Source organism: Rhinolophus sinicus, chromosome 1 (assembly GCF_057876585.1).
Source record: "Rhinolophus sinicus isolate RSI-liver-muscle chromosome 1, RSI-T2T, whole genome shotgun sequence".
NCBI lineage: Eukaryota > Metazoa > Chordata > Mammalia > Chiroptera > Rhinolophidae > Rhinolophus > Rhinolophus sinicus.
Genome location: NC_142501.1, coordinates 69533074 through 69559390, shown reverse-complemented (window position 1 = coordinate 69559390; position 26317 = coordinate 69533074). Strand labels below are relative to the sequence as shown.

Sequence of the window (26317 nt, the reverse complement as noted above, 5' to 3'; positions counted from 1 at the left end):
ATGGATAAGGGAACATGTTCTTCCCTTGTAAGGTGGAGATTTTTCTTCCAAGTAACTATCTGGTTTGGGAACCTCATTTTTTCACCATGCCATGTGCGGGGGATCAATCAGATGTAATGATCAAAAGGGAGTTTGCCTCCATCAATCCTGATAAACAAATAACTGCTATAGTGGCAAACCTAATGTGTTCTTCACTCCAAATTCACTTGCCAATAATTGGTCTCATCAACGTCTGTGAAGTTAGCTGTTCACTGAAATCGGGCAAGCTGTACATTAGATGTATTCAGTGGTTTGCAAACCTTTGGGAATAATAGACCTACTGAATCAGCATCCTGCTAGTTCCATGGAAATTAAAAAAGTTAGGAGACTGCACGGGATCTGGAAGGAGTGAAGGAGGGACCAGGAAACTCCTACCACCTTCCTCTAATTAATATGATCTTTCTCTAGTGAGAGCTAGCTTTGCATCTTTTTTAAAGAATTTGATTTTGACAGAAAATGAACTTGATTTCTTTGTGCCATCTAGCTTTCAAATTACCCTCCCACATCTGCCAGATGTTTTTGTTGTTCAATTATGAAAACTATATCCAGACTGGATTATGAGACGGCACTGTGCAGGCTCCATAACCACAGATGCCCTTGGGTTGCACAGCAGGCTCACTTGATCTTCCCAAAGAAGGAAATACACTTCCAGCTGCTGCGCCAGGCCCATCCTTCTTGCAAAGAAGAAATCACAGCAAGTGAACCTTTCTAGGGTATCTGAAATTTACATTTGGGGAGATGAGAGGCAGAGAGAAGAGTGGAAATAGACTTAACTAATTCGCTTACTTTTATATGGCCAGAGTGGACAGTGAGCACAGCTATTTAGTTTGCTTGGAGTGACCGAGCGTTTTTTGTCCTGAACTACCCTGTATGTCAGCGCCACCGATGTTCACCAAGACGCCTAGTCTCTACTTCATTTTTCTTATGGAGTCAGTATCTGTGAGTCACAAGAAAAAAAAATTGCATTTGCTTTCCAGTCTGGCTTTTTGTCCTTAAAAACTGGCCAGAGCGAGTTTAACGTGATGTTGTTTTGTCAAAGGAAGCATTAAGCATTTGCCAAGATACAGGAGATAATTGGATCTGTGCTCCTCCAGCCAAATGATAGTCAATGGAGGTACGGGTTATTTCAGTTTCCCCCAGTTTTCATCTGACAGTTCTGACCCACCATTTAACATTGTAACCTATTTAATTACAACTATTTCTAATAATGTCCACCATTTTCCAGAAAGATATTGACTTTGCAGGTTCCCCCCCCCCCAATATTGCCATGGCCTCCTAATTGCTTTTACAGCTTCCACTCTGGTCCTCACCCACATTCCCCAACCCCACTACAATTCATTGACACGCAGCAGCCTGAGTAACCCCTTAAGAATGTAAATCAGATCTTGTCCCTGTCTTGTTCACAGCCCTTCAGGACTTTCCACTGCACTCAGAGTACACCTGAGCCCTTCTGGATCCCCGTACTGTGCATCCTCACCGCACCATGCTGTTCTCTTGTCGTTCCTCTCCAGCCTAATGGCAATCTGTCTCTGCCTCAAACACATCAACCTCATTTCTGCCTTGGAGCCTTTGTTCGATCTTGCTGTCTTCTCTTCCAGGGACACTGTCTCCGCACCTACCTGGCTACTTCTCACGCCATGGTTCTTCATCAAATGCCATCTTTTCAGAAAGGCCTTCCCTGGCCGCCATACTCCCACCTCCATTTCCTTTATCACATTACCCTGATTATTTTCTTCGTAAAATTTGCCACGATCTCAATCAAATAACCTGACTTGTTGCCTGTATCTCTCCACTAGACTATAACTTCGGAGTGGGCATAAACTTCCTGTCTTATTCCCCACTATACCCTCAGTGTCTAGAATATTGCCTGATACAGTCCCTGCTATGGTCTAACCCACTGAATGAATGTTTGTGACCTTGAGTCACATTATATAAACATCACCATGTCATGTTCCAGAACTGGTTTATTCTGAACACATGTAAATCTTGTATTAGAAGAAGCAGTATCCCACTTAATCAAGTATTCCCTTGACTCTTCCCAAAGTATGGCAATCTGCATAAAGATCATTTCCCAAAAGAAGACAATGTCTTGGGAACTGAAAAAGAAGGGGTGAAAAAAAAACAGACACATGAAAACTCTGGGCTGCCTTCTTTTTCATTATAAGTAAGACAAAGTTCCTGAGAGTAAGCATCAGCGCTTGATTCTCTACAAGTTGAAAATTAGATCAAATGAATTGGAGGACAACTACATCTTGTGTTAATGTTTTCCTCCTCGAAGGAAGAAAATGAGATGATGTGAGCCATGACTCCATTTGAAAATGAAACTTTGTGTTTCTATTTGCTTCCGCGTTAAAGCACACTGTTTTTCATTTTAGACTTTTCATGTTAGTAAATGTTGCAATGCTTTACATTCATTAGGCTCAGGCCCATTTACTATGTGCAAGCAAGACAAGCACAGATATATCATCCCCGTAAAACATCATTTCTAAATTACACAATAAATAAATACTAAACAAGAAACCCAAGTTTCACAATCCTCAGCGCTAAAGTAAAAAAAAAAAAAAAAAAAAAAATTTTTAAATAAAATTTAAACCAACTTGGGTCAAAGTTCCCTACTCTTAAAAGATAAACTTATGAACAATCTATTATGCTCCTACAGTGCCAAATAAACTGATCACCCAAGAATGCACTGGATGCCTGATCCTAACTCTCAACAGACAAAAATGCTTCGAGAAGGAAACTGGACTAATTAGAGGCTGGCAGTCTTTGTCAAAGTGTGCTGCATATGAAACCTGGTCTTGCTAGGAACCTTGGGTTGATTTCTGATTAGCTGATTACTAAAGTCAGGGGCAAAGTGAAAATAAAGTAGTGATTCACAGTGAGATGACAGTGAGCAAGTGTCTTTAAATTTGTAATTGCCCTTGGATCTATTTAATTTAGCTTTGAGTCATGAGGCATAATTGAGATAAATGGTTACACTAAGTAGGTATCAGACATGACAAGAAACTGGCTGTGATTATTTTGTTGTACTGTTTTCATTCCGGGACTTCTTGTGCCAACACTTTTCCTAGGATGGCTGTTAAATTTTATAGGATTTTTCCCACCATTAGTTGTAATGGCATTTGCATGTGAAACGCTCACAACAAATGAAAACCATGATCCCATTGTTTCACACCGTGAAAACCATGGTAACTGCTATTCTGGATGGAGAACAAATCTAAAAAGAATCAAGTACAGTAATTCCTCCTCCTTGTATGATACCTATCTAAGCTCTGTGGGAAAGCCGATTCACTTTGCAACTCTAATATTTTTTAAACAACATAAATTTTTCACATGTTAGAAAACTGAAGATTCCACTATAAGCCAATCAGAAGACAGCTGGAATGTTATTTTTATTGAGGGAATTTGTTTAGAATTAAATATAATTCTTCCTGCAATACATTTAACTAAGAGGCTCCCTTTTGTGGGCTAGGAGGGAAAAGCTTATTAGCTACTCATGGGTTTTTTTAATGGTGTCTAAACCAACACCAAATTATGGAAGCAACACAGAAAGCAGACATAGACACAGAGAATAGTTTAGTGGTTGCCAGAGGGTAAGGGGGGTGGGGGGTGGGGGGTGGGAGATGCGGGTAAGGGGGATCGAATATATGGTGATGGAAGGAGAACTGACTCTGGGTGATGAACACACAATGGGATTTATAGATGATGTAATACAGAATTGTACACCTGAAATCTATGTAATTTTACTAACAATTGTCACCCCAATAAATTTAATAAAATAAAATAAAAATAAAAAAAAGAAATGGAAAAAAAAAAAGTTTCTTAACTAATTTTCTCCTCTGAGAAAATTCAGCAACTAGTTCTAGAAATTTCTGGATTAATATTTATAAGTAAATAATTACACAGGACCATCGAGATCTAGCAAAGCAAAATGTAAGAAACTATGTATTTGTAGATCTATAAAACTACTGCAAATACTACTACTTGATCATTTTAGATCCTTTTAATTTGGTTCAGCTTATTCATAATTTCTCTACCACCAATAATTTTTCAAGCCCCTATCTCTTTTACCTAGAATAGTGTTTAAATTACATGACTCTCACATTCTATCCACCAAATCCTTTCTCAAAAATTCAGTTGTTCTGAGAATTCTGCAGAAATGAAAGATCACTGATAGTTAAGATAACCAATATTCAAACCTCTGATTTTTCATTTTAATTTTCCCTCTCTGATGAACGTTTTAACTCTTTCTCCGTGTTCTTCCCAAATATATTTAGTCCAAATATTTCTGACTCATCATGTGCCTATATAAGAGTATGAATTAGTTTGAAATTATATGTAATTTCTTATTTAAAGAACATCCTTGGAAATTGCTTCAGTAGATATTTTAGAATTACTAATTTAAAAGTCATTTTGTCATCTTTTCCTTCTCTACTTTTTCTTGTCTCCTCTTTCCTCTGGCCAGGACCCTGTACCACCAAAGCAGAATAAGGGGAACAGTATTGTTTGTTAAGGAAATCAGAAGATAAAATTCATTCATTTATTCAGCAGTATTTTTATTTTTTCACTTAATCACCTGATTATACCTTTTATGGCAAGTATGACCAGAGATTTGTGATGTATCACTTTCATTTGCCCAAATTTGCCCGAACTTTGGGTAAATGGACAGACTCACTGAGATCCAGCGTGGTTTAGGCCTGTGAGAAGAAACATCAGTACTGTTGGCAAGCCTTAATCACAAACCAAGTCCTATTCAGTGACAAGCATTAGTTTTGATAAGCATTAGTTTCCCTTCTCTGGCTACACATAAATACATATAACCAAGTTAAGCTTCTTAGCAATCTAAAACCAATATGCAATGGGCTATAAATGTTGGTGCACAACTAACTGTGCTACTTTGGGCAAATCACTTAACTTCTCTGAAGCTCAATTTCTACATCTTTAAAAGCAAAGCTCTATGATTTCATTGTCCTCTAAGAGAAATGGGTTAAACACCTGAGCATGATAATTCACTTTATTCCAGCATAAAATTAATAGTCCCAAAATTTATTCCTCACAGTTTCATCTTTCCTAAAGTCCTTTCTGGAAGTACTTCCTTCCAAAATACTTTGGGAAGCATGCCACAACTCAGTTTCTACAAGGTCAGTGCAACCTATATATTCCATTTATAAAAAGATCTCTTTTCTTACATTGTATAAGTACTCAATCTAAAAATCATTCCAACTAGTATGTTACCTCAACAATTTTTGAAACAGCATAGTGAATCTTTGTTAATGTAACAGGAAATTCATACAATTCTCGATTTATCTCAAATAATGCTGTGAAAGCACTGATACTATAAAAAATAGAAAGAGTTTCACTGCTATTTTCATTTTATCTAATGAACACGGAGGAAAGGCTCAGATCTGAGAAAGATAAGGTCATAAGCTAGATTCATAAGAGGTCTATTTGCTACAATTTTTAAATAGATACAGTTTGGTTAAAGACACTAAGCAGGAATGTCAAATCAGTTTAAGACATTTAAACATATTACAGTTTTTTCATACAATGATTGGTTACCTGTCACCGGGTTCTTTACGGTGTTTCACACATTAACACAGTAAGTTACAAGTAGGTAGAGATATACATAAGTGCATGCTGACTAGCGAAGCCATGACACAGAAAGCTATTGGTGTTATATGACATTGACTGCTAAGCCCCAAAAGGATCATGCTGGCGATAACACTGGTCCAGGCATCAAATCCCCAGATATTGGTTCATTTTGTTCAAGGCATCACACACTGTGTTCAAATCGCTGCGGAGATCCTGCACCACATTTTCAATACTTCTGGTGTCTTTCAGAATTTCAATACTCTGTGTGTAGGGATTGAAGTATACTGAGAAGGGACGGGTAATTGACTTTGCAAAGTCCCTGCAAAATAAACAGAAATAGGAGGATATGCGATGGACCCTCGTTGGTACCAGAGATAGCTAGAAGAAAGAAGCAGAGCCAGAAAAATAAGAAGTCATTTTCTCCAGATGGGAGAAAAACAAGTTTACCTCATCTTTTCTTTGGCTTCTTCAAAACTTTCTGAAACAAAGTAGGCTTCCTGGAAGGTGGTGATAAGGCATTCCTGTAAGCAAGTTGTCTTCGGGTCAAAGGCTTTCACACATGCTTTGTCAGAAAGAGCATGCTGCAAAACATACCACAAAACTCATTAAATTTCGTAGTAAGACTTCCAAAGTGCCATGACGTCACATTTCTACAACATAGCTCAGTAAGTTTACAGAACTGCTCAGCTACTACTCTGCTATGAAATATGGAATTCTCCCATATGTGCAGTAAATTAAGTGCTAGGGTTTGGGGTTTTTGTTGTTGTTGTTGTTGTTTTTAAGTCTGTTAGGTTCTGAGGAGAAAAATGAGATTATGGTATTTTTTTTAATTTATTATCAGCCCAATTCATACTGAAGAACAAATAATTCGAAGTTGTATCCCAAAAGAATTGGCATTTTCAATCTATGCCATGAACAGAAGCAGGGAGAGTATTAATACAGTCCTAAATTTATTGCTATAAGCAATGTACTGAAATTACATTTAAGTAGTAGAAGTAATAATTACCTTTGTGGAGAGGTAATTGGGACTCTGACTAAACTACTTGCGGACTCATTGAGAGACACTTTGAGGCCAAGTGCTGTGTATCAATAGTCTGGAGTGGGCCTGTATTTGAGGATATTTGCAAAGCATTCATTTACCTTCCACCAAGTACAGCAGAGCAGTATACAGCAGGTAAATATTTCCAGGTGGGAAAAAAGAGCTAGTATTAATAGTTATAGTTATGCCAAGAGCAGGCATTAGGAAAACAGGAAAGCCAGTGTAATTACTCTTCGAACAATCAGTATCTCCATTCAACTCTCTGCAGGACTGACCAGAAAAATAGCAAGGAACAATGAAGGACTGGATTCTCAGGATACATTCAGTCATGCCAATAGTTACTGGTCATTTCCTGCCACATGTTCCCGCCTCCTTGTAGATCCATGGTTCTCAATGGGATGCTCATAAGAATCACTAAGGAGCTCCTGAAGAAATTGCAGGGACCCCGGCCTCAATTTTATTTGGTGGGTCTGCATTGTAAAGGCATCCAAGGTGTCTCAGACATAAGTGGTTGTGAACTATATTTTGATCAATACTCTGCTAGATTCTGTCTCTTTCTTACTTTAAAGGGTAAGTTAGTTGGGGGAGAAAGAGAAAAGGGGTAGCAAAAACAGGCATGAAATGGACTCTTGGGCTCTAGTCCAGGAGTTGCTGCTGTCTGATGCGACGACCCTAGCAAATCACTTCACCTCCCTGTGCCTCCATCTCCTCAGAGAGGTTTGGGCTAAGTGGTTTCTTTTTTTTTTTTAAGATTTTTATTAAAATAGAGCTAACATACAATATTATGTTAGTTTCAGGAGTACACTATAATTCTCCAACATTTATATACCTAAAGAAGTGATCACCATGATAAGTCCAGCAACCGTCTGACACTGTACCATGTTATCACAGTATTCTTGACTATATTCCATATGCTGTACTTTACATCCCCATGACTTATTTTTTTGATAACTGGAAATTTGGACCTCTTATTCCCCTTCGCCTTTTTCCCCCTTTTTTAGTTTTTCAATTACAGTTGACATTCAATATTATTTTATATTAATTTCAGGTGTACAGCCATAGTGTTTAGACCTTTATATAATTTAAGAAGTGATCCCCCTGACTACACATAGTTATTACCATGTCATTGATTATATTCCCTTTGCTTTACATTCCCATGACTATTTTGTAACTACCAATTTGCATTTCTTAATCCCTTCACCCTGCCCACCTACTCCCCTTTTTCACCCTGCCCACCAACTCCCCTTCCATCTATCACCCCAATAAATCTAGTACCCATCTGACACCATACATAGTTGTTACCATTTTATTGACTCTATTCCTTATGCTTTACATCCCATGACCAATTTTTACTTCTTCATCCCTTCCTCTTTTTTACCCACCTCCAATGCCCCTCCCAGATGGCAACCATCAAAATGTTCTCTGTCTCTATGAGTTTGTTTCTGTTGTGCTTGTTTATTTTGTTCTTCAGATTCCACATATAAGCGAAACCACATTGCATCTGTCCTTCTCTGTCTGATATACTTCACTCAGCACAATACCCTCCAGGTCCATCCCTACAACGACAGATGGCAAGAGCCCATTCCCTTCCATGGCCGAGTGATATTCCATTGTCTATATGTACCACCTCTTCTTTATCCATTCATCCATGGACAGATACCAGGCTGCCTCCACATCTTGTAAATAATGCTGCAATGAACATATGGATGCCAGGTAACCTCGAAGTAGCATTTTGGGTTTCTTAGGATAAATACCCAGAAGTGGGATTATAGCTTTTGTTTTATAGTATATTTTGTATGGTATAAGTACTGCTTTCCAGATTTTTGTTTGTTTGTTTCTATTTCCATGAAATATCTTTTTCCATACCTTTACTTTTGGTCTGTGTGTGTCTTTCAATCTGAAGTGAGTTTCTCGTAGGCAGCAAATGATGTGAATGTTGATACACTTGATGTTGTCCCAGAGGTCTCTTAAACTATCCTCATTATTTTTTATTATTCATTTTTATTTTTGCTGTTATGATTGGGTGTTTTTTGCTACCTTGTCTCCCAAATCACTGATTCGATCCTCTGCTTCTTCTAGTCTGCTCATGATTCCTTCTAGTCATCCTTCATTTCAGTTATTGTATTCTTCTCTTCTGGTTCTTTTTTATGATTTTATGTTCTTTTTTATGCTTGCTATTTCTTTTTTGAAGTTCTTGCTAAGTTCCTTGAGCATCCTTTTAAACAGTGTTTTGAACTCTGTCTCTGGTAGGTTGCTTGCCTCCATTTCATTTACTTCTTTTTCTGGAGTTTTCTCCTGTTCTTTCATTTGGGATGTATTTCTTTGTTTCCTCATTTTGGCTGCTTCTCTGTTTCTATTAGGTAGTTCTGCTACAACTCCTAGTCTCGGCCAAGTGTCTTGGTGCATTCTCCCAACAATTTCAAAAGACATGGATTGATTTGCAGCCTTTCATGAAGAAGGGTGTGTTTCCCTAAGTTTCAAAATATATTTGCGAACCAAAGGACTGACGTGCAAGAGAAAGGGGACATGACCCTACCCTATGTGCCATTTGCTTTCTCACAAGTTCCACTGTCTACATCAATGCATATATGAATCAGGGGGCCTCTCAGAGTGAACTCATTTTTTCTTTTTTTTTTTTTGACGCACAAAATACTTGATAATAAGTAGAACGTCAGTACACCTCCAGATACATTTGTGGTAGATTCAATGCAGTGCAGTGAACATCAGGGCATTTTGGTTCCACATGACTAATAATTCTGACCACATTTTTAAAACAACTTCAGTTTCAAGAAACAAACTGTCCTTTTATAAGAGCTGTTGCTCCTCTATAAAGAATAGACCTCCTGTTGATTCACCACAGGTTTCAGAATCAGAAGTTGCTTTCTTCGCAGCCATATACTCTGGGAGCATTTTACTTTAGTATGTTGCTCTTATTGTGCATTTATTCCTCAGGACATGTGAAAGAAAGGAATGTGAGTGACTCAGTGTCGTTGGTGTTTCTATTCTCTCAGTACCACATTCAGGAGCATGGACAGAGTCAAAGAACAGGCTGTAAGAACATTTAAACCACCACTCCCCTGGGGCATTCCTGCTGAACCAGAGACTTCACTGGGTCAAGGACAAATACAAGAAGAGGGTGAAGCTCATCTGCTAGGGTCTGCAATGCTTTGATGGGAAATTAGCAACCTTAGCAGTCATTATGTGTAGAGAATGCCTCCAGAATGTGTGTATGCAATAACAGAGACTGCAATCCATGTAGTTTTTAAAAATTGTATCATGTAATGACTCCACTGGATACTCCACTGGATGACACAAGATGAGCTTGTGTCATCATTTTAACTGGCAAAGGGGATGAGAGTAGACCAAGAAAAATCCCAGAGGACAGGGTGCTCTGCCCCAGACTTCAAGAAAAGTCAGTGGATTCGCAACACATAATTTGAGGCAAAGACCATTAGGCAATGCCTATCACACTTGTCGCATGTGATATTCAAAAGAAAAACTGTTCTAAGCTCTCAAAAATGCAGTCTATCCTCAGAATCCTGGGGTCCCCTACTGGGGACCACTCAATCCATGGAGTATGGGACCAGTGCTGCTCCTTGGCTGTTATGAGTATAGGGATGATAATGGTACCCAAGGATTGGCCTGGAGAATGACAAGAGCCTGGAGTTTAGGAAGCAGCCAGTGAGTGAGGTCAACAAATAAAGTGGTGACCACACCTATAAATGGTTTCATTTACCTGACAGGGATCTGTCCCGTGTGACGACTGCCAGGAACATCCATGCAGCCCATGAGGTCCCCTGTTTCTGAATACTAGAGTGTGGCCCAAGGAATATAAAAAGCATCCATGTCTCCATGGATTCCAAAATCCACTGCTCACTGGAGTGAAGTCCTACTGAGTTTGCTCCTCGGCTACGATCCATGTCTCTCTCTACGTTGCTGGGTTTGGGAAAGCAGCTCTTACGCCCTCTGCTCTACATCCAGAATGGATTCTCTAAACATCAAGCCAAACTGCTTAGTGTCCCCAGGGAACTCCGTGGTGAATCCTTCCTGAAGTGTTGTTCAGGTATGCTGACGTCTGCAAGAATTAATCCAACTTTCTGCAGACAGAGGCTTTATAATGCTGACAGAATCTGGCTGATGGTCTATTACTCTCAAGCCATTTTCAAAGTGCAGGAATGCTAGAGAATCACCTTCTCTCAGCTCAAAGGACTATACTAGATTTATCCATAATGCTAAAGAGAAGGGCGGAAGACTGGGAGCCAGGAGACCTGGGTTCTAAACGTAGCTTTCCCAGAGGTGAGATATCACATACGCGTACGTGAAAAATCCCCAGATTGGGACACAGTTTCCTCTTCGATAAACTGAAAAGATTGACCTCCATTGACCAATTAGAATTGGTCAATTCTAAAGCTCTTCTTGCAATACAATTTTAACAGGGCCTTCACCCACACCCCCATTCTCCCTCCGTACCAGCCAGCATTAATTGACCATACCAGCCTTTCCCATTGGGCCCGGGTACGGTCTTCCCAACAGAGATGGCCATTACTAACTACTTGGTTTTAGTGCACAAATTAAGACTTACTTGCCATGCTAGCCTTTTCAATTAAAAAGTCTCTTTTCAACATCAAAAATTTGCCAGAACCCAATTGTTACTTAAAGTTCCTATATGACTTTGGGGAAGTTATTCTACCTCTGTAAGCCTATTCCAGTATTCATCTGAAAATTGGAACTATTAATGTAGAAATATGGAAATAATAATAGTATCTGTAACCCAGGGCTGTAGTAAGGATTAAACGAGGTAATGCATGCAAAGTATGTGGCACATAAGAAATGCTCAATATATTTATTTATCATTGCTAATTTAGTCTCAGGATGATGCTTGGTGTACATATGCATTCAGTCACAGCTTCCACCACTGGTGCAGCTCCTATCCCCCAGGGGTCTAGAATCCACAAGTAAATAAACATGGCCCTAGCTATGGGGCTTCCAGGTCCTACTCTACAACCGTGTCTGCCCTTGGTTCATCCAGTTTAAAATCTCCCTTCTTCTCCCAGCCACCTGTCTTTGCAATGACACTGAGTTATTATCTCAACTATTCTAGATTTAAACCCTGTGAACCTCACCCTCTATATAAGGACTGGTTAAAGTTGGGGAAAAACTCAGGTGTGAAGTCAAGATTATAGGTAATTTGGGCCCTAGATTCTGAATAAAAATTTGCAAACAGCCCTACACTCACAGTGCAATTATCTTTTCCCAAGTCAGAAAAACAAATATGTACATTTGCATACACACATACATATGTATGTATGTATGTATTATGCACTTACATGGTAGAAAATTCGCAAACTTAATTGCCTGGTCTCATATGTATATAATATGTTTTAAGTCTCCCTCAAATGTTCCTCCTGCTAACCAAACACAAAGTGGCATTGACATCCCTATTGCCAAACTGGGTGATGAGGGCACCATACTTTTTTTTTTTTAATCAGTGATATTGAAAGTTTCATCAGTTTGAATAAGCTGCAGGGACGAGGGAACCAACTAGCTATTCAAGCAATCTTTCATAAAGACTGAAGACCTGTTTCCAGCTCCCAATGCTCCAGCATTTGCTCAGTCATTACGAAGAGTGATGGAAAGGAAAAGAAGAGGAAGGAAGGCGTGAGCCAGCTGAACAGGGTAAAGGTGTGGGAGCTCAGGAGCAGTGAGTCCTAACTCTAGCCATGCTGCTGATATACCAGATACCCTCAGAGAACCTACAGTCTTTTCTCTATGGCCAAGCAGTAGTTCTGACCACCTCACTGAGTTGCTGCAAGTGATAGTAAATACAAATGACTGTAATAAATATAAACCTGTTCTGTGAATGCTGATTAATAACTATAAAAGAACTGTACAATAAATTCACTGTGCAAGGATATCCTAAAACTAAAGCCAAAAAATAATAATAATTTTTTTGAACCATCGGCTTCATCAAACCTGAAAAGCAGAACAGACGTATTTATACATAACATTCCAGCGACTATGATGGGGTCTGTGCTAAGGCCATTTACAAAAAAAATAATGTTTACCCTTAAGGAAATAAAGAACTAGACTTTACCAATACCCAAGAAAAAGAAGGAGGAATTCCCTGTTGCTTTTGAAATAGATTAAGTTTTTCAAGTAAGACTCAGCCAATTCGATTAGAAATCATTTGCTTGCCACGTAATATGAACAAACTTCACCGTTGTTCTCCAAGAGGATTGGATTCAACAAAAATCCATATAAGTCACTTTCTTAGAACTTCCTTATTAGAGATTCCAACTTGCTTGAAATCCGAGACTTTCAATTTGGGGTTTTTTTGAATAAAATGAATGAATGAATGAATGAATGATAAAATTTTTAAATGAGAGACTTAAATAGTTAGGTCAACTCTGGTAGAAAGAAAAAGTGTGAAAGGAAAGATACATGCTAGACAGACTGTGGTGAATGGCAGTCAATTATCCTATTTTCAACCTTTTTTAAAAGTCAGTTTTCCAGACGACTTAGCTCATTATTAACTTCTCTCCACAGTGATGAAGATATGAAAAGGCCCTACCCAAACACACTTTTGAAATTCCTGAAAATTCATGACAGAACAGATAAATAGAAAAAAAGACAAAGCAACCATTGCTGAAATTTTTTTCTTTTTAAATAATCTTTTTGGTTATCAAATTTATGTTAGCTTTTACAAGCTTTTCCATATTTTGTGTTTCTGTCTTCAAGATAAAAATGAGCTTTGTCAAAAAAAAGAAGCATTGTTTTAAAAAATAAAAATAAAAAATAATTGGAAAAATGAAAGTTACCCTACAAACTATAGCTATACCACTTGGAAGTACTTGGTCAGCTCTGAAGTACAACATCTACACTCAGGAAAATCCAGCCTCTTAATGCACAAATTTTAAAATGTGTTCTGTTCAAGAAGAGGTGAATTGTGGATATTCAGGTAAAAGTTATAAAGACTACACCAAAACCTCCAACAACTTATCTAGGACCTACATTTGTGCTGCAGTTGGAAGAGCAAAAAATATTTTGCGGCAAGGTAAATTGCATTCAAAATTGTGTGTTTAGACTAGAATTATTATAATGCTATTAATAAAGTTATTCCTACATGGGTCCAGGACTGTCATTTGTTTATTCAAATAAAAGTTAGAAGTGTTCAGAAGTGATGTGAGAGGGCTCGGAAACCTGCACAGAGCAGGCCATGGGATGGGATGAAAGAAGGGGTGCTACAGAAAGCGTTTCCATCACGTTATGTATTCTCTGTGAACAATCAGAAAATATTTCTTATGGAAAGAATTTCTGAATTGTAAAAATGGTCCAAAGTAGCAATCATAGGGATGTTGGAGTGCTGAAATTTGAGAACGGAAGAAGGCTAATGACCAGAGGTGATGGACCAGAACAAGAAGATTCACGGCAGACAATGCCCTTCAGTGTACATATTTCTGGCTGATTTCCATTTCCAGACGATTCTGTCCGCACCCATAGGAACAAAAACAACAGATTCACCCCAGTGCTGCCTACACATGCCTCATTAACCAGATCAGAGGACCCTGACAAAAGTTGGGGCAATGAGAGAGATTCGTTTCTTTTGTTTCTGGCGTAATTTATGAACCCTCTGAGGAGAATGTAAATAGATGTAGCTCAAGAGCTCCATCATTTTCTGGCTACTTCTTTTTTCGGGGAAATCAAGAAGCACGCTATAGAAGGGAGGGGTCTTTCAGGGATATGACATCAGGCTATTGCTGTGGATTCTGGTCACTGAGCTGAGATTAACTCCAAATGGATTATTTTGTTGAGAATTTAGTAAAACAATTCTCACCACATTACATCAGGCTTTTGTTATGTTAAAAATGTTAAATATTATCATCTATTCCAGCCATGCCTAATCTCAGGCAGCTCCCTAAATGGGCCAGGCTTTGACGAGAGTACATACACTGCTGTCCAATGACTGATCTAGGTATCTCATCTTCTACTCACTCACCCTTTCCATTCACCAACAATCAGCTTGGGGGTCGGCCGGATGGCTCAGCTGGTTAGAGCGCAAGTTCTGAACAACAGGGTTGACGGTTCGATTCCCACATGAGCCAGTGAGCTGTGCCCTCCACAACTACATAGATTGAAGACAACGAGCTGCCTCTGAGCTGCCCGAGGGGCAGCCGGATGGCTCTGCTGGTTAGAGAGGGAGCTCTTAACAACAAGGTTGCTGGTTCAATTCCCACATGGGATGGTGGGCTGTGCCCCCTGCAACTAAAGATTGAAAACGGGCAACTGGACTTGGAGCTGAGCTGCGCCCTCCACAACTAGATTGAAGGACAACAACTTGGAGCTGATGGGCCTTGGAGAAATACACTGCACCCCAATATTCCCCAATAAAAATAAATTGAAAAAAAATCAGCTTGGGCAGCAGGCTCTAATCAGGAAGCCTTCCCAGGGATGGCCTAATACCTGTAAGACACATTTGCTACACTTTGTTTTGTCTGTTTGGTTATCTTTTGCATTAAAATGTAAACTCCTTAGTCACAGGGATCGCAGGCCGTGTAGCCCACTGGTTAAAGGCTTGGATTCTGGAGGCTAGCCTGCCTGGACTAAGGAGCTCCCGCTGTATGACTTTGGGCAAATTCTTTATTGTCCTTATGCCTCAGTTTTCTCATCTGTGATGATAATATTGTCTATCTCATTGGGTTGTTAGGAGAGTTAAGTGGGTTTATATGTCTAAAGCACTTTAAAATAGGTTTCTTTAAATGTCCATTGAAGTAGCTGTTATTTGCTTCTTATTCTTATTCTTCATCATTATTATTTGCATTTGTATCCCCCAGTGACTGGCACAGTAAACGGCAAATAGAAGGTGCTCAACCAAATGTTTGGGGAATGAATGAATGAAGTCATAAAGTGAGAGGACTTTATAAAATTACAGTCGAATTACATCTTTCAAGACTAGAAATAACCAAAAAGTTCTAATTGTCATATATTTCCCAATTATATAACGATAATCAATACTCAAAATAAAAACCTTAAAATAGTCCATAATCCTGATCTTAATCTAAATAATCAAAGAAAGATTAAATTTTCAGAACCATTTCCAGATTATATATCACATCACATTCTAAATTCATCAAAACTTGCTGTACAAAACTTGGTGTAGAGAGTAATTCTTAAGTGACCAGAGTATTTAAATTATCAGATGCCCCAGGCCCCTTCTGAATAAATGATCATTTTACAGTATTTTAAGGTAAAAGATAGCATTCCTTGAGCATTACTACACATAATAGATACTTCTCAGACCATATGTTTATTTAGGGGTTGTTGTTTTTTTGTTTTGTTTTTGCCAAATTGTGTATGTCCACAAATGTTTTAACACAAACTAATTTTGAAGAAGTTAAAATAATATCAAATTTCTCTCTAAGAAATAAATGCCGGTGAGTCCATGGGAGCCATAGAGATGACGAAAATGAGAGCAGCCAAGCCACCCTTACAAGGAAATTTAATCAGTAGGATCACTGTTAGCTCATTGCCCACTTTTCAGCACTAAATTTAGGACAGTCATTTGTTAGCCAACATTTGAGCATACATTTGTCATTCCTGTTGATTGTGCACATGGCTGCTCATCCATTTGAGTCACACCATAAACCCAGAAAGGTATGACCCATTTTTAGAAGTGCAAAAGTTAGGTCAGCACCCACACTGAGGTGCCAAATACTCTGTGTTAAATATTTATGGAATATCTGCAAGTAGAAATGCACAGACAAACAAATCAATATTTTCATGACCTTGAACCAGTTTGCTTGGGAAGGATACTTTCATTCACAGCTTCATACCTTTAATTCTCCAATGGAGGAAAGTAGTCCTGCTCCGTATGCTCGCAGCTGCCCTTCTTGCTTGCAAAGGCCAAATTCAATTGTGAAGAAATAGCACTGAAAAAAAAAAAAAAGAAAGAAAGAAAGAATCAACAGACATCCAGTGAACTGGTCAACAAATTCTTCCATAGAATAAAATGGCACCCAAAGTAAAATGGTGCACTGTGCATAATTTCTTTAGCAATGTCAATTTAAATACATTTGAATCAAAAATATTTATTGAAATCTATTTTCTTGCTTAATAATCCCTCCCTAGGTTAAAGGTATACAGAAAAGTTATTAACTATTAAAAGTCTTATGCTTCTTGATTCAGAAATCCCATGAGTCACATCATATCCCCTGCAATAATTTTAAAAATAGTAAAATGCCAATTTAGAAATGAATGAATATGTCACAGTGATAATGCCATAAGAATATGCTACAATATTTACCAAGCTGTAAATAAGAGATATAAATAAGTTCACGCAATGTGAAAAAATAACTTGCAACCTAATAATCACAAACTGATTTTTGCAGTTTGTTGATTCACTCAATAAATATTTGTTGCGTACCTACTAGGTGCCAATGCTTGGTAAAGAAACAAGAAAGAGACTAAGAAAGCAAGTATATGCCTATCAAACTACCAAAACCACAATTTCAATATTATATTTTTAGCGAGATCTTAAATGTCTATCTATGTATACACATGCACATACATATACAATATATGTGTGCATATATACATATAGATAAATATATATAGTAAGAACCATTTCACTGATTTGAGTTTTATCAGCATCAACTATTACAGCTTTCCCAAGATACTAAAGTCTACACTTATTTCTGTTGAGTTTAGGAAACCAACCTAGACAGACAGAAACCTTTGTATCACAAAAAAAACACCTCACAATGCTCTTGAGAGAGGCTGAAATCACACCATTTTGCTCTGAGAGAAAAGTGAGAAACTGACAATGAGCAATAAAACTTGCATCAAATTAACACTCCCCTGTATTAGTGATGATAGAGCCCTGAAGGTGTTGAGGAAGAGAATTTGAACACTCCTGAACAGGGGCAGAAAATAATACTTATTTCTAGCCCATGACAGTTTATTTTTATTTGGAGATTAAGATACCCCTTGGTTCAGGAGGGTTTTATATTTTTTCACTGTGTGAGGATGATCTGAACTTGAGTGGGCCAATGCCCAAAGGACTGGCCAATCCAGGTCATGGAGGAAAAATTGAACCTCCAGAGGAAAGATTTCCTTTCCTAGTTCACCTCCCAAACTAAAATTACAGCCCTTCCTACCCCCATCACCCTGTGCCCACCAGAATTCCTTACTCTGTTCTGACTTTTCTTGCTTTTTCCATCACACCACTCTTTTGACATGGTTTTCCATTTCTTTATGTGTGGTGTGTACTGTTTGTCATCTGTTTCCCCACTTCTACGCTGTAAACTCCATGAGAGCAGGTATCTGTTCATCTAGAGCCGGGCTTCCCAAGCTCAGTACTACTGACATTTCAGGCTGACCAATTATCTGTCAGGGGGCTGCCCTGTACGTTATGGAATGTGTAGCAGCATCCCTGGCCTCCACTCACTAGATGCCAGTAGAACGCCCCAGGCCAGCTTTAACAACCAAAAATGTCACTAGACATTGAAAAATGTTCCCAGGGGAGCAACATCACTCCTGGTTGAGAACCACCATATAGAATAATGTCTGAAACATAATAAGAGCTCCATGAATATTTGGTGAATAAATAAATAGTGAATGATAGAACTATCTCTGAGTTAGGCTTGTTGTCTGGCAGCATGACCTGGAGGAAAGAAACACATAAGGAAGCATGAGCTGTTCGTAATTAGTTATGTGACCACAACCTCTCTAGCATGTGGTTTTCCTGCCCATGACATCCACTCATTCATTCATTTATTCTACCAACACTCCTTGAGCACCTGTTATACACGTATGCCAGACTACGCCTTAGTTGATAAGGATATACAATGAACAAGTCCCCGATCCCAGAAAGTATATGCACTATACTGAGATGAGACAGGCAATATTAACAACAAAAATCAATTGCCAGGATAACTTCAAGTCGAATATGCTACACAAACAATAAAACCATGTAATGGCAATATTAAGCAGAATACATGGCTATTTTAGACGGAGAGGTCAGGGAAGATCTCTCTGAGGGAGTAATATTTAAGCTACAATCTGCTTGAAGATCTAGGGGAAAGAGTGTTCCCAGCAGAGGATGTGCAAAGGCCCTGAGGCAGGAATATATTTGTCTTCCCAAGGAAAAAGGACAGTCATTGAAAAGTTTTAGGCCGGAGACAAACATGCCTGATTTAGTTTTCAAAAATAATCATGCTGGTGCTGGATAAAGAATAGACCATAGTGAGGCAATAGTGAAAGCAGAGAGACCTGTCAGAAGGAAGTGGCAGCCAAGAAACAAGAGAGTTGAGTGACTTAGAACATTACTTGGACCAGGGGTGGCAGGGGATTGGGAGAAGTCAATATCAGAGGCCTAACGAGAAAAACCAAAAGAAGAGACATGAATCTGTTTTGAAAAATTAAAATATAGCCCTCAAGTCTGTCTTCCAAAAAACACTACACAATGCTTATAAATAAGCACACAATAAAGAGAAGTGATTACACAGTCCTACAACAGGAAGACTGAAAGTGCAGCCTCCTATTTTACCAAAAGGAAAACTCAAGTTTAAGGAGATGACGTGATTTACCCAGAACCAGTCTAGATGGTGATAGGTAAGAGATCTAGAGCTCAGTATTTTAAAGAGCTTGATATTTGTCACACTTTAAAGTTTCTAGGTAAAAGATTAGTAGACACATGATTTTTCCCTTACGATCAAAAAATGGACAAAGAAAAGTCTCAGAAAGGAAAAGTAGATGCCCACAGCATCTTCTTAGTGTGTCTTCTGCTGATTTCTCTAATTTATATTGCATTCATAGCACATGATTGGAAATCCTTGAAGCCTTAACATTGCATACAGAAGAGTTTGTGGGAAAATGTGCTGTCATGTTCTAAAGCCTCCAAAATACACATATGGAGCCAGTCAGGAGAGCGTTTAGGTCAGCCTGTGAAGAGCATCTTTGCTTTTCCTTATGCTGTATCAGTGCGTACAGAAGGCACGGTCATGGTTACAACCTAAATCAAAACAAGCTGAGGGAGCCTCTGAGAAAATCTGGTGCTTCCTATACACGGTTTTCACTTAGCTTTGGCATCCCCTCCTGGTTTAAATTAAATTTAAAAGTCTGCATTGGAATTAAAAAGTCTGCATTATCCATCTAAAGATCCAAAGCTAAATCTATCAGTGTATCTCTAGTCCGTGTGCTTCTAGAATCCGGGCAACCTCAGAGGAAAGAGGCCCTGTGCAGACTCCTTCCCACCACTCAGAACGCTCTCTGGCCCCATCTCTCGCCTGGGAGTCCTTCCAGAAACTCTGGCCTTACACAGCTCCATCTGCTCATTCCCTAGCTATCTTTCCCTTTGGTTTCCTGTTATCCTCAACCAAGGAAGGTGCTTCAGCGTGGCTTCTACAGCCCGCTTTCCCCCGAGAATCAGACCTTTTGCTCTGAAAGTTTTCCATCTGTAGCTCCATGTGTGGCTAACAGATAAAGAGAAATGGTAAAATGCCCCTGAACCTCAGGTGTAGGCAAAACTTGAATAATGGACTTGCTCCGGATAATTTTTCTCTTTCTGTTTTCAATACCAGTGGAGACCTGAAAAGGCAGAATGCCCTGGTCACGATCACTAATGGGGATGAGGGGGCAACTGCATAGTTCCTCTGTCTGGTTTTAAATGCAAAGCCTGCTTAGAGATGCACTGGATGACCCCTTGAAGACCTTTCAGAATTCAAGGATAACTAATTGCTCCTGAAATTTTTTAAGAAAATATCATTTGTTTTACTCAGAGGAGTCTCCAGATGTGGATCTATAATATATTCCCTAGAGATTTACCAACTAAATATCCTACCTATTATTTAAAAAACAAACAAACAATAACAGGGAAAAAAAATCCCTGAACCTTATAAGAACACCAATAAGAGAATTGCAGATTGTCGGCCACTAATGTCTTTCAAACAAAAACAAATAACAATACTAAGACTAACACCTCCCAAATTGAAGGGTACTTTTCATCAAAGCTGACATGCATGAATTCCAAATTTTGCACACCACTAATTATATGTAATTATTTATAAATATTTTATTTGAATATAATTGCATATAATCATTAGCTGAAAATCAAAACAGGAATGATAGATCTGACCTCTTCCACAAAATAAAAGCAGAGTCATTTACATACATACAGTCATTAAGCAGAAGAAATTCTGAGTGACAATCTGAAATTCACACACGGCTATGGAACAAGCTACAGGACCAGCTCCACAGAACGTGTGCAGAGGAAAATGAGATAGGTCGCCCAATGCTGCCATCTTCAGATCACTATTGGTAGTACACCACTCGTGCCCAAGTTCTAGCCTAGCCAGATGGGCAGTAGTCACAGCTGGCGGGAACAAGGTCCGTGGAGACTGAACACACCAACAAAATACACACTGGTCCCACATGGTGATATACAGAAGCACACGATGTAACAGCCTTCCTATGTTTGGTGTTAGGCACCTAAAGCTCTTGCTAGGGCACATATTCCAGTTACAGAAATGAACTTTTTTTTTTTTTTTAAGAACTCTTGATGGAAAAGAAATTTACTGTTTCAAAGGGTCCTTTTGCCTCCCATTTCCCCCACTCTCTGCATCCCAGGAAATAATGCTATAACCTCTTCCTGAGAGTCATGCTATATGCTTAGACTGGATTAAAATAATACACACAGACTTCTGAGGAAGCCTAGCTGGCCTTTCTTCAAGAAAGGGGCTACACAAGTCATTTAATAAATGCCTGAGTGAGTGAGTGAGTGAATGAGTGATATGGTTTCTCTACCACCTTCACTAAAAATTTGACCTCTACATACTGGTAGTATATATTCTAACATATTCACACGCATCATTCCACATCTAGAATTCCTTTATCCACATAGCCAGGACACGGGCCCAAAGCAAGAAGCAAGCAAAGAGAGTTTGAAAAAGCCCTAAGATGTACTAAACATAACAAAAAGTCACGTGCTACATTTGATTTACTTTGCATATAAAAGAACCCTTCAGGCCCTCACTCAGAGCCTATTTATCCATATCGGTACACTATGCAAACAAAGTTTACTTATGTAGCTTCCAAGCCCGTACCATAAGAAGGGCACAAGAAAAACACACACAAAAGCAGACCTAACAACTCAAAAAGCACAGAAATATAATATTTGGGTAAACAACCCTAAACACGTCCATACTTGAACTTATCACTAAACAACAGAATTTTATGATGATGCTAACACATCAAGATAATAAAGAGACTTAGCCAGAAGACTTCCCAGTTTAGTAAAATGGTTCATATACATCTAACTCTAAAATTATCTTGCTACTAACTTGAGACAGAGCAGCTATTATTATTTCCATTGAATAGATGGGAAAATTGAGGTTCAACATGCAAATGATTTGCCCAGATTCCACAACTCCTGGCTGGGAGAGCTGGGAGTCAAGCTCATTTCCTAATGTCAAACTCACTAACAAGTGCACTGTGGGTGCATGACCACTATCAGCCAGTCACACTGGCACAGCAGTTCCTGGTGCTGAAATACTGAAATGCTTCCAGGATGAGCGTACAGAGCTATTCCCCCAACTCCCAAAGTACCTCGGGCCACTCACACGGCCCCAGCCCCCTTCCAGGCTCCATGCGCCCTGCCCTTCATTATCTAGCAAATACAGACTCAATGCCTCTAAAGCTGGGACCTCCAGAACCCTGCTCCACACGAGTCTAACAAGCACCTGTTCTATTTGGTGCCCATGTCATAACAAAAGGATCAATCCCATAAGAAAAGAATGCCGTTCAAAGATGTCCTAACATCAGGTGTCTGTACCTGTGATAAAGTGCAGATAAAAACCCATGAAAAGGGTTCTGTATCTCACAGTCTTGCTTTCATGGTATTTTCTCTAACATTTTTCTATCTTAGTTTGAACAGCTGGCATGTGAAAGAATACACTTAACTGTTTAACCATTCCAGGTCACCTTTCCACTCACCCTGCTACCACACATGCCCAGATACTAGAGTTTGACTTTTTGCTACATCAAAACTTAGTTTACAAGCAGCAAGTATCTCTCACTTTTGGCCAAATTTCCCTTCATGTTGATTAAGTTACAAATGATTAATAGAATTGGAACAGGAGTGAATTTTCATAGCTAAACAGAAAGCTTTGGGATAGAAATATTAAGGCAATACAAATCAACAAAAATTGGGAAACAAAAGTGAAAATGGAAGCTGCCTTGCTTGAGCCATCGCTCAAATGGCACAAAACAGGAAACTTCCCACCAGACATCAGTTTCTGTGGTTGTTTCTTTGACCATTTAAATGCAAAAACTCTCAAGAGTCACACATAAAGCCAGATCCCATTAGGTGCAATGAGGACCCCCATGCTCGGTTTGCAGAGCAAGGCTTCCTGACCGGGAAAGCTTCGTGGGATGAGCTTCCAGAGATAGCAGAAGGGGAGAAGTGAAGGCTTATGGCTTCATTATTTTGCCCTGGGCTAGTTCTGTGTAAAATAAAAGTGTAAGAAATGCTAGAAAGTCAGAGCTGGAAGACACTAGTCATCTGCAGTCCCGGAGCTACAGCAGCTCTGTAGCTACAGACCATCACACCATGTCTTTGTAGTCTCCCCCTGGCAAAAGGAAGCCACGCCTCGGTGTTCCCAGATTTGGGGTCTAGTCACTGCATACATTCCAACTGCCACTGTCCAAATGCCTCATGCAAATGTAGCTCCACCTGGGTATCTAGACTCTACCATCCGTCTCTAAATGAAAATCACCATAGCTCTTGGCAAGTCATAACATCATCGAAATACATGTTTTTAAGTTACGTTTATTGAATTCTACTGTGCTAAGCTCTACTTGAGATTACAAAAGTAGCTAAAGATACGCATCTGTGCTCAAGAAAGGTGTCATATGGCTGGGGAGACCAGACTAATATGAAAATAATAATAATAATAAAACTGCAGTTTTTATCCCACCCACCACACACTTCTCTCTGTCATGAAATTGTAGAGTGCTTGCTGTCTCAGAACATGAAGACTCTGAAGCTTGTGTTGGACTTTGACGGGTAAATGGACTCTTGACAGGGCTTCGGAAAGTGGGAAAGTTACTGGAAACAATAACATCCAGGGGTTGGCGGAGGGGGTGACTTATGGGAGCCCAAAATATACGTCACAGGGAGATAGAGATAAGTCAAATTATCGAATGTACCAGGTCACAGGCTCCACTTGAACCAGTAGAGACTGTCTCTTCCACCAGTGATTCTCCTCAAACCAAGACAGACAAAAACAACTAGAGAAAAAGAGGAGGGTTGGGATTTGAGTAACGTCTTGTCAGCTAGAATACAAGGACCTGAATTGTGGAAACAGCACATACTGTCTTAGGTTAAGAACAGCCATCAAATGAATTAAAATGTAAAACCTAAGCTCTGAGGAAACATTATGGCAAACCTTGTGGAAAATTGGTCATCAAATATAAGAGGACCATCCGTAGGAGAAAAAAAGTGTCAGCAGAAAACAACTTTTACTGAAGAATACATCGACCTAGGCAATTTTCAGCAGCACTGTTTCAGTCAGGATTTTTCTGTGTGTTTCTTAAAACCATTTCCCATATCTTTAAGGTTGTTTTCGAGAATAAATGGATAACTTTACTAAAGTGTCTTCTGGCCATTTCAGATTTATTGCCCTTTCTTCAGCTTCTCTAAGAACATTCTCAATTTCAAAGGAGGCCACATGACTTGTTATTTAACATTTCCTAGTTTTTACATCGGGCTTTAACGGTATTATTTTATTTTAAAAGAAACATCCCTCATTCTCTGCTTCCCACTCATGGATTAAGAGGAGTGACAAGCATTCACTTAATTTCAGGGCCACCCAAGCAGTTGGTCCACCCCTAAGTCCCTGACAAGTCCCACTGTAAGACACTCCCTCCCCAGGGTTCAAGGGCCAGTCACAACGGCCATATGGTAACACAGTGACAAACCTTCACTGGCACCACTGCCCTAGAATCAAGGTCCAGATTTCTTCATACAGCAAAAAGGACCCTTCATGACCTAGCCCCTGCCTCCTGCAGACATCTCTCAGTCCTCTTCCCCCCTATTGCCGACCCCTCGGGGAACTATTTGCAATTGCGCAGACTCACTACGCTCTCTTCAGCTTCCCACCTAGGCCTTTGCACACCACCGTCCCTCCGTCTGGAATGCTCTCGTCACCGCCCTTCACCTTTGCCTACTTCCTGCTTTCGGCCCAGTCAGGTGGTCCTCTTCTCACCCCAGGGGAGCACTGAGGTATCCATACTGAACTTGTCAGTCTTCTTGCCTCTCCCCTCCACCAGCCTCTGAAGTCCCTGAGGTCAGGGACAGTTCCCTGAGTCTGCACAATTGCAAATTGTTCCCTGAGGGGTGGGCCATAGGGAGGAAGAGAACTGAGCGATGAGTATGGGGGAGGCAGGGGCTAGGTCACGGAGGGTCTTTTCTACCATATGAAGAAATCTGGACCTTTTTTTGTTATTGTTGTTTAATGTCTGATCACCAGCACCCTGCCTGACCTGTCGCAGGTACTCATCAAATATTGAAAGAAGGGAGGAAACGGTGAAGCAAGAAGAGTTTCCCAGTGGGCCAAGCCAACCAGGTCAGTGCCAATCTTCCAGACCAGTAACTACTATCCTCAGCAAACTTTCCAATATTACAGGCTTTGAAAAGATGAAAACCCCAATCAGTTTCACTTATGGCTTCAGAAATAGATCTGTCCCCAGACCTCTCTCTCAGACCCCTCAACAACAGCCAATGCTCTCCAATCGGTGAGGAAGGGGAAGGAGCCAGTCTCCTCGCAGGCCTTCAGGAGCGAGGCTGAAGGTTGATTGGCAGCCGTCTTGGGGTTAAGTGCCTTCTGGCCTTCTTCATTCCCATAAGCAGCAACTCTGAAAACCCACCGATTCCGACACCTGGCTCCTCATCGGAACCTGTCAGGGGAAAGTTTCTCAGTTTGCTGTTTCTGAAGGTTGCAGCCAACTGGAGACCAGCCAGGGGAACTGCTAACTGTGCTTTGTCGGGTCTAGAGGAGTGTGACTGAGACAGATCCAGGCCCTGACGTGCCTCCCAGCCCAGACTGCTCAGAATGAGCAGCTACGAGGAAATGCTCTTGGCATCGTTGCCCAGACCTTCGTTTAACAAACGATGACACCCAACATCAGACAGACACCATTTTTTCCTGGAGATGAATCTGTGAGATGACCGTCCGTCCAATTCTGGTTTCCACATAATCTGTGGCTGTTTGAAAAGGGTATTAGGAATACAAATAGGCTTCTTTTTCATGCCTTCTGGACCTGCAGGTATTTTGAGTTTCACAAATCAAAAGCCGCTTTGATATGCATCGGTATTACTCCTTGGACCCTACATGTAGTACATCAGCCTCAGCGCAACATCTCCATAACAAACGGTTCACGCAGTTTCCCTCTTCTTTTAAAGCAATTCCATCTTTTCCCAAATGACCCTTTGATGAACTTATTATGTAACTAGCTACCTTGAAATGACCAAGCCTGTACTCTGAGGACACATGCACGCACACACACAGACACACATACACACACACACACACACACACACACACACACACACACACATCATTTTCATGCCAGGTACGTGGATCAGTATTCCCT

The 26317-nt window shown here is 39.9% G+C and overlaps 1 protein-coding gene across 1 annotated transcript in view; it reads right to left on the bottom strand.

Moving 5' to 3' along the window:
• Positions 1 to 4114: 4114 nt before the first annotated feature.
• TPH2 (tryptophan hydroxylase 2) overlaps positions 4115 to 26317 on the bottom strand; it is an 89276-nt gene continuing 67073 nt past the window's right edge. Inside the window, exons 9-11 of the mRNA XM_019748931.3 lie at positions 16501 to 16596; positions 6079 to 6212; positions 4115 to 5950 (exon numbers count right to left, since the gene is read on the bottom strand). Of these exons, the coding sequence (XP_019604490.2) occupies positions 5776 to 5950; positions 6079 to 6212; positions 16501 to 16596 (405 nt within the window). The 3' untranslated portion in view covers positions 4115 to 5775. The remainder of the gene's footprint in view (positions 5951 to 6078; positions 6213 to 16500; positions 16597 to 26317) is intronic.